Raw genomic sequence first — 11,855 nt, forward strand, 5'->3', positions numbered from 1 at the left:
GGGGAATGGCCGGCCACATGGTTCATCGGGGCTCAGACACTATCTGTAGACATTTCAATTGCTTCTAAAGGGAGAGCCAAAATAAATGCCCTGGCTGGCTTCCCGCTTCCAACCCAAACCCGTTTACTTTCTCAACTCAGTGACTTCCGGGCCTGTCTAAAAACAGAGGGGTGACCTCTCCGCCGACAGCTCGTTACTATAGTAATGGAGGGTGCGGGGATTCCTGGGTAGGCATCCCACAATGCCTCTGGCCCGGGGAGGTTGATAAGGGAGCTCACCCCCCAACAGCTGCCTCCTTTCGAGGATAAGCCCAACCTGATGGGGTTGCCAGGAAAGAGCACTGCGGGCCAGATGTATGCCTGGCCGGGGCCGAGGCCGGCGGGGGAGGGGCCGCAGTGGGCAGTGCAGGCTCCAGATGCTGCCAGGCAGTGTGCCAGGCGCGCCTTCGAGAGGCAATAATCCTAACAGTTTAAAGGAGTAGAAGCCTTTTCCAAAAGAAAAAGAATGCTCCTTCCTTGAAGGATAGGAGGAGACAGGAGCGTGGGCTTGAGGCCGCGGAGGCAGCGAGGCAGAAAGGGAGGCTGGGTCGGCCCTGCTCTGGAATCGGAGGCAGAGAGGAAGGGGAGGGCACCTTCCGCATGGGCAGGACTCTTCTGGGAGCCACCGAGGAGTTTGGCTTTGGGTCTAGCCAATTCCCCTCGTGCTCCAGAGAAGTGGCCACCCAGCCGCCAACAGCGGGCTGCCCAGGTCAGGGGAGGCCAAAGAGTGGCTGAGGAGGCAGGAGAGCTGTCGTCCACAGAGCTGATCTCCTTGGGGGACGCCGGAGGTGACAGCGCCCGAGGAGTACCTCCTGGTGCAGCGTGGACCTGTGCCCCCGGAACCTCAGCCGAGGCCAAGCCTGCGGGCGCCATTGTCAGAAAAGCCCTGTGTAAGCCCAGGAAGGGTAAAGGTCGCGCACCTAACAAGGCCCCCTGTCTCTGCCCGCCTCTCTCCGCTGTCCTCTGTGTTCTCAGGGCAAGTCCTTCATCAAAGACGCCCTGAAGTGCAAGGCCCACGCTCTGCGGCACAGGTTCGGCTGCATCAGCCGGAAGTGCCCTGCCATTAAGGAAATGGTGTCCCAGCTGCAGCGGGAGTGCTACCTCAAACACGACCTGTGCTCAGCTGCCCGGGAGAACACCCGCGTGATGGTGGAGATGATTCATTTCAAGGACTTGCTGCTGCAGGAGTGAGTACCACCTCGCAGGGGCCTGGGGAGGAGGGCCGCCCCAGCAAGGCAAGGCCTGTGGGGGCTGAGGGGCTTGCTTGCAGAGGCTGAATGCCTGTCAACTGGAGGTGGTGGTGGTTGACTTGAGACAGCTACGCTGACTTCCCCGGGGCTCCCTCTCAGGAGGAGTGAAAGAGCACCATCCTCAGTTTCAAGTCACCAACAGGACAGAGTGCTTCCCCACGCGTGAAGTCTGGAGATTCAGGAATACTCGCCCCCTTAGCCAAGAACCCAGGAGTTCTCTGGCTGTTCCAAGTCTCTGTCCTCACAGACGGCAGAGAGCAAGTAACATTCGCTGAGAGCTTACTAAAGTAAGTGGCAGGCCCTGTGCTCAGTGCTTGGTTCGGATTTTCACTGGATCCTCCCAACTTCCCTGTGAGTGAAGTGCCATTATCATCTCTATTTTAGAGATGAGGAAACGGAGGTGCCACGCTGAGAGGCCAGGCCAGGTTTGGACCCGGGCAGTCTGGCTCCAGAACCTATGCTCGTCCATGCCAAAAACTGAGAGCAATTGCTTTTTTATTTATTAAGAATTATTTTATTTAACTTTGTTTACTTATTTAAATTTGACCAGAGAAGTACAGAGCGAGAGAGAGAGAGAAAATGAGAAAGCAAGCCAGCAGGTCTGGGACCCAGACCACTGTTGGCCATGTGGGAGTCCAGCGCCCTTAACCCCCACACCACCTGCCAGCCCCCCGAGAGCAAGGGTTATTTTATCTGCCTCTATGAACTCTCCTTTCTCTTAAAGGCTCCAGTGCCCCTTCTCTAATACATTAATGCCCTCCGAGGGAAAGTGCAAAACAGTGGTCTAAAACTTTTACTGATTAGGTAAACATTTTGAGGTCAAAGTAAGAAAATGTAAGCTTACTTGATTGAAGACTTGCAATTCAATGATCAACCCCCGAAAAGCAGTCCTTAAAGTAGATCCCAATCTAGGATACACCTTGCACATCGTACAGGGTTCTGGGACATGATTGCTCCCTCCGGAGTACAGTGGCTCCTTCCAGAGAGACGCAGGGCAGAAAGAGACAGCAGCAGTAAGCGCCTGTCATTGCCGCAACGCGCCAGTGCTAACTTGATGGCACTGTTGGTCCTTCTGGGGACTCGGGCCCAAACAGTACTTTTTTTTTTTTTTTTGAGAGGTTTTTGGTATGGGGTTTGTGCACTCGCCAGAAAGACAGAGAAAGAGAGAGAAAGTGAGAAATCACCCCCCAGAGGGCATGGCCACGCCGCAATCCTTTCTCCTCCATTCTCCTCCTGGAATCTTGGGCGTGCATGCACACGTGCCCAGCGTGAGTTTAAGCCACCGGGTCTGGGACTTGAACTGTGGTTCAAGACTACATGGGAGTCCAGCAACATAGCCATTACGCCAACTGCTGGTCCCAAACAGTACAATTGTATGAACACGTGTTCCTCAGTGTGCTCCGCGACCTTCCCCCAACTGTGTCCCCGAGCAGGCTCTACTTCCACCCCACCAGTCCCACTTGGGTCACCTGTCACTGTCCCCTTGGCCACAAGGTTCTAGGTGTCCTGTAACACCCCCTAGTGCCGTGTTATAATTAGGAGAGGTGGTGAAACTCAGCAGGCAGCTCCTGCCAACATCAAAATAAGGTTGCTTTTTCCTCGAGTTACACTGGTGTGGGGTCAGATATTTGTTATTCTTCCAAATGCCCATAATGGAGCGGCAGCGGCAGAATCGCCGACGACAGCTCTCGTTCCTTCAGGCTGCCCAGCCCTTGGCCAAAGGCCTTACATGAGTTACCTGGTTCATCTCTCCCAGCGATGCTGGTCCCATTTAACAGAGGGGGAGAATGGAGCTGGGAGGTTAAAGGACTTGCATGGAGGTCTCAGTCCCATGTTTCAACTTGAAATTGGCGATATATATGCCCGAAGTCAGCTTTCAGCCGCAGCCCTCAGACCTCCCACTCCTGCTTCTCTCCTAGCTAGACCTGCTAATGGCTAATTGGTCCCCACATGTAGCAGCATGGTTTGGGGGGATTCTTTTGGTTTTTTTCCTTTTCTTTCCTTTTCTCAAAGATATCCCCACCACACTGGGAAGTTCCCCTCCTTCACGGTGCCCTGGAAGAAACAGTCACCCTGTGGCTGAGAAACTCCTTGAAGTTGGTTTGCCCTCACCCCACTGCCATCCACTGGAGATCATAGTGGGCCTCAGGAGTGGGCCGGGGGGGAGGGTGCTAGTTTATAAGTCATAATGCATGCCCGATTACAAGGAGACGCTGTCCTTTGTAAAGAAACATCTTTGGGAAAACTGAAAGTTTCAAGGGTTTTCAGACCCCCTTAGAACTTAGGAGGGGAGAAAGCACCGCGGCTCCCTGGGAAGATGGCCCTGGGGTCGGAAGACCCTGCTTTTAAAGGGCTCCTCGGGGTCAGCAGGTGGCATGGTGGTTAAGGGCCCTGGGCTCCCACATCACTGACTGGGATTCGACTTCTAGACCTGGAGGCTTGCTTTCTCACTTTCCCTCTCTTTCTCTCTGTCTCTCTTTGGAATTACTAAAATAATAATAATAATAAAGGTAAATAAAATAATTCTTAAAGTAAATAAATAAAGGGCTCCTCACACCACTTAGAATGAGGACATGACCCCTCGAAGACCTGTTCTGGAAATCCAGGTGACCCACTCTGTATGAGGTGGGGCCTCTTTTTGTTTATTTTTTTAAATTGATGCTAGCACATAAGTGAAAGAGGGAGGCAGAGAAGCTCCCTTGATGGGCCCTGTCACTCTGTGATCTGCCCCTCCCTGCCCTCCAGCTCACTGGAGTCTTGCACCCTTGCACCCAGCATGTCTGAGGTCGGCCAGGCTGAGCCCTGAACCTGCAGTCAGCCATGTGGCTTCCACCCCGCACCTCGGCCCACGACCAACTGCTCCACCAGGCTGGCTAGGCCTCCTTTAAAACACTCGCCAGTCCTTACCTCCGTTAAGCCAACACCTCCAAGCAGCCAGTTAGTCTGACTCCAGCTCCCCCAAGTCCCCAGGACCCCCCACCTTTGAAGCCACAACTATGTGGTACATCAGCTCACATACTTCAAGTGAATTGCCCGAGTTCTTTGGCTTTTTACTTTTTCAACCATCTTAACTGCTTAGAGGATTCTAGCAGTCCCCAGATACCAGAAGGCCAGCCACCTCGGAACATGTGGCCCTGGTCACACACCGGAAAACAAGAGCTGCACTGGCTTTCTACTTCCCAGGAGAGGAAGTCAGTCAGCCTAGAACCCACATCACCCCAGTCCTCAGCCCAATCCCACCCACCCCAGGACACCATGTTCAGTTAAAGCAGCTCTTCTCCAGCTCCCTGAGTTCCTCTGGTCCCCTCACCCTCACCCTTTCCTGCCACCTCCCCTTTTTCCATGTCACCTGCCTCCCTGGCTGCAGCCAGCCTGCTGGCTGGGTCCACACGCCCATCACTGGGTGCTGGCAGCTGCCCATCCTTTGGAGCCTGGAGGCACATCCCCTCTGAGCATTTTGAAAATCCTGTAGCCTTGCTGACACCCGGCCGAGAGAGCTGGGCTTTGTCATTAGACACGGGCTGAGCTTGCAGCCTGAGAGGCACCATGCCAGCTCAGGACACAGCTTAGATTAACTTGGTTCGGCACAGTTCACAGCCTCCTCCTGGGGAAAGCGCTCTGAGCGCAAGAGTGCGGCTGGTACAGCCCTGTGCCATCAGAGAGGGTCCACCTAGGGGTTCTGAGAGCTCCAGTGCACAGACGCCCTGGTGAAAGAGAGAAAGTCCTCTTCCTCTGGAAAGGGAAGCCTCCAAGGCCTGTCGGTCCTCCCCAGAGGGCAGAGACTCCGCCCTGGCAGCGTTCCTCTAGCCCAGGATGGGGGTACAGGCTGGTGCTAAAACCCTGACGCTGCTGGAGCAGGTACTCAGCTCCGAGCTCCCCGGGCAGTTGCTAGTTTTCAAAGGATAGAAAGAGGCAAGCAGGCACCAAGCAAGGCCCTGGAGTTGCCACACGCGTGCCCTCCGTGGGGTAGGCACCTCCCGCAGGGTAGCCCAAGGAGGAGACGGTGTCTTCACCGCCTTGTCACTGTCAGGGCCTGCCTTCGAGTGTCTAAACACTGCCCCTCAGCCACGCACACTCTCTGACTCCAAAGTTGTCAAGTAGACCTTAAAAAGCAGCTTGATCTCTCAACCAGAACATTCCTCTCGCTCTCAGCCCAGCCCCAGGCTCTCCTTAGCCCAGAAGCTTCCAAAAGCCACGTTCTCCCTGCCGTGTCTGAGTTTTTACATGTCGGAAGTGAGGATAGTTCGCTCCATTACAGCTTGAGGACTAATTAAGAAAAATGCCTCTAGACTGCTTCGTGAGTCCTAGAACAGACTGTGCCTTCTACGAAGCGCCAACTGCCAACCTGCAAGAAATGCCGGGCTGAGACACAGTCACCCAGGAGGTCCGACCCACAGGGGACAGCGTGGCGTGTTCCTTGTTACAACGGCCTCACATTCCAGAGTGATTCCCCTGCCCAGGGCGACAGCCCAGAGCTGGGACGCTCGTGGTCAGATAGACCCGAAACGGCCAGCGTAGGACGAGGTGGCGGCGCTCAGCTTAGCCGGTGAAGCAGCCGCACCCCCTGTGGGGATTTTGAAAGGCCACTGGGAAGGAAGGCAGGCTTAGTGAGTAGGCCGTGAGAGCCCTTTGCTGGGGACACCCCTTGCCAGAGAAGCCCATAAACATAAAAAGCAGGCACACTGCTCCCCGGCCTGCACACCTTGTTCCCCAGGGAGGAGAGTGTCCAGGAATGTTCTGAAGAATGGCCCGAGGCCCCAGAGTGGACTGAGCACCTTGCTCCACCGCAGGATGAGCCTGCTCGCCTCAGAGCTGGTGCTACCCCAGATGCAGGGTCCCTCGTCGCCAGCCCTCACCTGCCATGCAGGGGAATCCCCGAATGAAGGAATGTAGGTGGCATGGAAATGACATCCGGGAGGCAGGCTTCCTCCTACCCCTGCCACCTAATCCAGGCTCCCCTAGAGCAGAAAGGGGTACAGCCAGCGCTTCCCAAAACACCTTCATCATAAGCCTAAACCAGGGGCAGACACAGACATGGGGGAGCATGGTTTCTCGGGAACCTCACATAGAGGATGCTCACCTGAAAGATGGCGCAGGGGAGGGAACCACGTGGGGCTCACTGAGGTCACTCAGGAGCTGCCCTGCCTCAAGCCTTCATGGCTCCTTCCCTACCAATAAGACTTCTCTGTTTGGTATTTAAGACCTTCTATCATTTGCCTAAGGATTACTGGCCTGAAGACCCATCTCCACTCCAGCTAATACTCTCCTGGCTAGCGTGGCCTAGACATGCCCAGAGCCGTCCTGCCTCTTTTCATCACTTACACAGCTGCCCTACCCAAATTCTCACCTTCCCTACGGCTTTCCTTTTAGGGTCCCAGCACTAAGCTCGAGCCCTGTGCCCCTGGGAACTGCTCCCAGCTCCTCTCCTGTGTGGGCTCTAGCACTGCAACCACTCCAGGAGCGGGACCCTTCCTGTGCCTCGAACTCCCTCCTAAGTCTGGCATAGAGCATGGTATAATGGTCACCTAGCAAATGCTGGTGAAGCCCAGTCCTTCACAAAGTACGGGGGAAGGCCTAGAGTCATTTCAGAAAGCTCTTTCACCAAACCCTAGCCGGCAACCAGCCGTACATCCCTTGCCTGGCATGGCCATCGCCCTCGGGCCTGCATGGGCCTCCTCTCAGTCTCAGTATCTCTCTTTGGCCCCGCTGCAGGCCCTACGTGGACCTGGTGAACCTGCTGCTGACGTGTGGGGAGGAGGTGAAGGAGGCCATCACCCACAGTGTGCAGACCCAGTGCGAGCAGAGCTGGGGAGGCCTGTGCTCCATCCTGAGTTTCTGCACCTCAGCCGTCCAGAGGCCCCCCACAGCCCCTCCTGAGCACCAGCTCCAGATGGACAGAGCCAAGATCTCCAGGGCCCATCACGGCGAGGCGGGTCACCACCTCTCAGAGCCCAGCAGTAGGGAGACCGGCCGAGGTGCCAAGGGCGAGAGTGGTAGCAGGAGCCACCCGAATGCCCATGCCCGGGGCAGAGCCGGTGTTCCCGGGGCCCAGGGGTCTTCCGGAAGCAGTGAGTGGGAGGATGAACAGCCCGAGTATTCTGATATCCGGAGGTGAAATGAAAGGCCTGGCTATGAAATCTTTCCTCCATGCCGTCCATTTTCTTATCTATGGACATTCCAAAACATTTACTATTAAAGAGGGGGGATGTCACACAGGACTTTGTGGGGATTGTGGACTTCATGAAGGTGTGTGTTAGCGGAATGAACAGGTGAGATGGAGACCCCCCCGGGGCGGCGAGGCCTCGGGGCCTGAAGAGTTCTGCACTTACGCATACTCAAGGGAGCACACCGTCCTCCTTGTAACTTTGTCTTCTTTCCACCTGCAGAGCCAGGGGGCGGTGGGCTGCGGTGTCCTCTGTGGGGCGATGACACGGGGAGGGGCAGGGACAAGCTGGCCCACCTGGGCTGGACCACGCCGTTGGTGCTGGGCCTGGCCCACAGCTTCTGGGACTGTCTTGGCGGAAGGCAGGGCGCCAAGGCGGGAGTGAATGTAAAACTATCGCTGGGAACGCAGGAAAGGGTGGGCAGGAGGCAGGGCCAAGGGGGTGCTTGGTGCCAAACCGAAATTCGGTTCTTGCATGGGACCTTGCGGTTCAGAGCTGCTTGGGGGTGGGGAGAGTGAAATCTCTGTGTAACTTCTGAGCCATTGTTCTGTCTGGGGACACTGAGGGAGTGGCCCTATGTGTTTATATTTTAACCACTGCTTCAAATCTCAATTTCACTTTTTTTTATTTATCCAGTTACATCTACATATCTGTCATCTAAATAAATGGCTTTCAAACAAAGCAACCGGGTCATTCAAAACAGCTCAAAGGGGGAAAAACCCAGCCCGTTCCTGGGGGGAATGGGGAATTAAAAAGGACTCCAACAGCCTCCTCTCCAGGAGCTGTGTGCGTGCCTGCCGTGGCTCGTACCCTCGTGGGCAGACTCCCCTCCTGGAGGAGAAGGCACGCAGGCCCGAGCGCATCCCACAGAGCTCCTTAGACTCCTCTCCCAACTGGACAACCCGCCACAAGGCAGAGACACCACACCCGGAGGCTGAGGCTGCACTAGAAACCTGCCCTCCGTGTGCTGGCTTCGGGATGGGGAAGGGGACAGGGGAACGCGCTACTTGGTAATTCCCGGCAGGGAATGCTGACCTTTTACATAAATGAAGGAGGCTGCTGAAAATCTCTAAGGCACGGGATTTTCCAGATCCTCATCAGAATTTAGCAACAAGGACAGGAGTCAGAGCGGGTAAAAGAAAGGCAGAAAGGAGAGACAGAACCAAAAGTGAGAGGAAGAGAGAGAAGATGGCAGTGGGTCTCAGCTGCGGGGTTCTTGCAGTTATTCAAAGCCTCTCCTAGACAGGCTTCGCTCCCTAACAGACTAGCAAACGAGACCTTGGGCTTTTTTCAAAACCAGTCCTAGAAGGGGAGCCACTTTTGTAAGGAGCGGATGGGTGTTCTGGGCCTGGTCCTTCTAGAGCGAGGGTCAGCAAATATTTTCTGTAAAGGGCCAGCTAATAGATACAGTATTTTCAGTGTGGCGGGCCAAATGGCCTCTGCTGCAACTCCCCAGCCCCGCCACTGTAACACAAAAGCAGCCGCAGACGACACATAAACCGAACGCCTGGCCGCGTTCCAGCAAGACTGTTTAACAGGCACCCAGCGAGACTTGGCTCCGGGACCCCGGGTGGCTGCTCCCTGTTCGCGTGAGTGGGCTGGAAAGTATGCGGCCTCCATCAGCTATCAGCCCCTCGGCTCTTCCTGGGACCGAGCTGCATTTATCTAGGCCAAGCGACTTGTTCTAGGAACTGCCTTCACCCCGACTACCGCGGTCTGTGCACCAAATCCAATCCCAGTCTTTCAGGGTCCTGCTGGAAAGATAGTATTTGGCGCTGGGGGGAAGAAGCGTGCCGGATGAGCACCCAGAAAGATCTGGGGCTGCAGAGAGCAGAAGCCAGCTCTGTGCGGTGCTGGGGGGAAGCCCGCCGTCCGGACCTGCCGGCACGGGATTTTCCAGATCCTCATCAGAATTTAGCAACAAGGACAGGAGTCAGAGCGGGTAAAAGAAAGGCAGAAAGGAGAGACAGAACCAAAAGTGAGAGGAAGAGAGAGAAGATGGCAGTGGGTCTCAGCTGCGGGGTTCTTGCAGTTATTCAAAGCCTCTCCTAGACAGGCTTCGCTCCCTAACAGACTAGCAAACGAGACCTTGGGCTTTTTTCAAAACCAGTCCTAGAAGGGGAGCCACTTTTGTAAGGAGCGGATGGGTGTTCTGGGCCTGGTCCTTCTAGAGCGAGGGTCAGCAAATATTTTCTGTAAAGGGCCAGCTAATAGATACAGTATTTTCAGTGTGGCGGGCCAAATGGCCTCTGCTGCAACTCCCCAGCCCCGCCACTGTAACACAAAAGCAGCCGCAGACGACACATAAACCGAACGCCTGGCCGCGTTCCAGCAAGACTGTTTAACAGGCACCCAGCGAGACTTGGCTCCGGGACCCCGGGTGGCTGCTCCCTGTTCGCGTGAGTGGGCTGGAAAGTATGCGGCCTCCATCAGCTATCAGCCCCTCGGCTCTTCCTGGGACCGAGCTGCATTTATCTAGGCCAAGCGACTTGTTCTAGGAACTGCCTTCACCCCGACTACCGCGGTCTGTGCACCAAATCCAATCCCAGTCTTTCAGGGTCCTGCTGGAAAGATAGTATTTGGCGCTGGGGGGAAGAAGCGTGCCGGATGAGCACCCAGAAAGATCTGGGGCTGCAGAGAGCAGAAGCCAGCTCTGTGCGGTGCTGGGGGGAAGCCCGCCGTCCGGCCCTGCCGTGGGAAGCGAGCACGGACCCCCGCGCTCTCAGGCCGCGGCCACGCAGCCTGGCTGTGCACAGCGGCTCTTTCACTTCCATCACTCGAAGCTGAAGCAATCGCATTCTCCCGCGTGGCTGGGTCAGCTCATTTGCTCCCCCGCCCCTGGACCGGGTGTGTGAAAGGCATCACTCTTCCATCTTCCTCAGCGTGAACGTCTCTGTGTTCACCTACTGCTGCCCCACCCGTGGCTTCTATTGTAAATGCGTGTCATTTGTATTTATTATCTGTGTTTTCCCTGAAGGGCAGAAAACTGCTATGTTCATGGCAGCCCGTTTGCTGATCTCCGTTGGATACTGTGGGCTGGTTTGGGTTGGGTGTTTTGCAGAAGTCAGGTAGGTATCACTTCACTGTGATTCCCAATGCCGCTGGAAGCCTGTGATCGTGGTGTTGCTTAGGTTCTGCTGCTCAAAACCGAGGGGCATCCGAGTTCCTGTCGGCGCTGATTGCGGCACTTGCACGTCTGAAATGGAAGCCCGGTCGTCATTAAAAATAGACGCTCGACTCGGGCTCCAGGCTTCATACGGATTTACCCGTGAGCCTTCCTCAGAGGAAGGATGTGGATCTCCAGATAAAGACTCGGTGTTTATTTTAAGCTTTGCATCTTAACGAGACGATCTGAACACCTCTCCTTTGTATCAATAAATAGCCCTGTTATTCTGAAATGAGAGGCCCGAGGAGAGTAAAATGCTGACATCTAAAACTAAATAAATAGAAACACCAGCCCAGAACCGTAGTTACACTTACACACACACACACACACACACACACACACACACACACTTAAACCACTGAAACAACACGGAAAAACAATGCTTCTAGTGGCGGTTTCCTAAGGAAGAATGACCCGGTCTGATCTCAAAACTGGCACCATGTGAGTGTGGTTGGTCAGAATTGTGTCTCTGTTACAGATTTAGGCAGTGGGACCTGTACGCTGTCACAGTGCAGTACTCTTCAAGCATTCTTTAAAGTTTGGAGCAAGTGGCCCCCGCTTGAGCGTTGTTGTCTGGCAGGCTTTTGACGTCGGTGCCGAGGGGGAAGCCGTGAGCGAGTGGGCTTGGGAGCCGGGGGATTGCGCCTCTGTGGGATGTTCTGCTTACAGGGCGGGAACCCCGACCAAGACCACCCTGCGCGGCTCCTTCAGCACGGGGACCCCAGCCAAGTCCCTGCCTGAGTCACCCGAAGAGGAGAACGAATTCCATCCAGCTGGCCCAGAAGCCCCACCCCCAGGCGCCGTTAGGAATCTCCTCGAAGCTCTTTCTGGTGTCACCTTCGAGGCTACCCTGTAGCCTTGTCACCCCGACTCTGCCCAGGGACCTGGCCCAGCCAGGGAGCTCACTGCCTCCTCCCAGCTCCTCACCAGAGCAGACGCGCCCGTGTCCCTTGTTCTTGACTGTTTACACTGCAGTCCATGGACCTGCGGCGTGCCAGGCACCAAGGTGGGCGTGTCACACACATGCTCTTGTCCTTATGACATCACACAAGCTGTAGGTATTTTTCTGCATTTTGCAGGTCAAGAAACTGCAGCAGACTTGCCCCGTGGCCAGTGAGTGTGGGGGCGGGGTTGCACTCAAACCCAGCTCCGAATCCTACGCCCGCCTGCCTTCCCCCCCTTCACCTTCCCTGTAGTTTTACTTTAAACCAATCAGTTCTAGTTCTACTTTACACGA

At 55.4% G+C, this 11,855-nt stretch overlaps 2 protein-coding genes across 2 annotated transcripts in view; one reads left to right on the top strand and one right to left on the bottom strand.

Moving 5' to 3' along the window:
• The window catches only part of STC2 (stanniocalcin 2), a 22,193-nt gene extending 14,060 nt beyond the window's left edge, over nucleotides 1–8,133 (top strand). Inside the window, exons 3-4 of the mRNA XM_006158901.3 lie at nucleotides 1,014–1,225; nucleotides 7,001–8,133. Of these exons, the coding sequence (XP_006158963.1) occupies nucleotides 1,014–1,225; nucleotides 7,001–7,403 (615 nt within the window). The 3' untranslated portion in view covers nucleotides 7,404–8,133. The remainder of the gene's footprint in view (nucleotides 1–1,013; nucleotides 1,226–7,000) is intronic.
• A 1,214-nt stretch (nucleotides 8,134–9,347) lies between these two features.
• LOC102480620 (uncharacterized) overlaps nucleotides 9,348–11,855 on the bottom strand; it is a 22,502-nt gene continuing 19,994 nt past the window's right edge. The window contains exon 4 of the mRNA XM_006158944.1: nucleotides 9,348–10,648. Coding sequence (XP_006159006.1) covers nucleotides 10,580–10,648 — 69 coding nt within the window. The 3' untranslated portion in view covers nucleotides 9,348–10,579. The remainder of the gene's footprint in view (nucleotides 10,649–11,855) is intronic.

The sequence above is a fragment of the Tupaia chinensis genome, unplaced genomic scaffold (genome assembly GCF_000334495.1).
Source record: "Tupaia chinensis unplaced genomic scaffold, TupChi_1.0 Scaffold000612_1, whole genome shotgun sequence".
Lineage (NCBI taxonomy): Eukaryota > Metazoa > Chordata > Mammalia > Scandentia > Tupaiidae > Tupaia > Tupaia belangeri.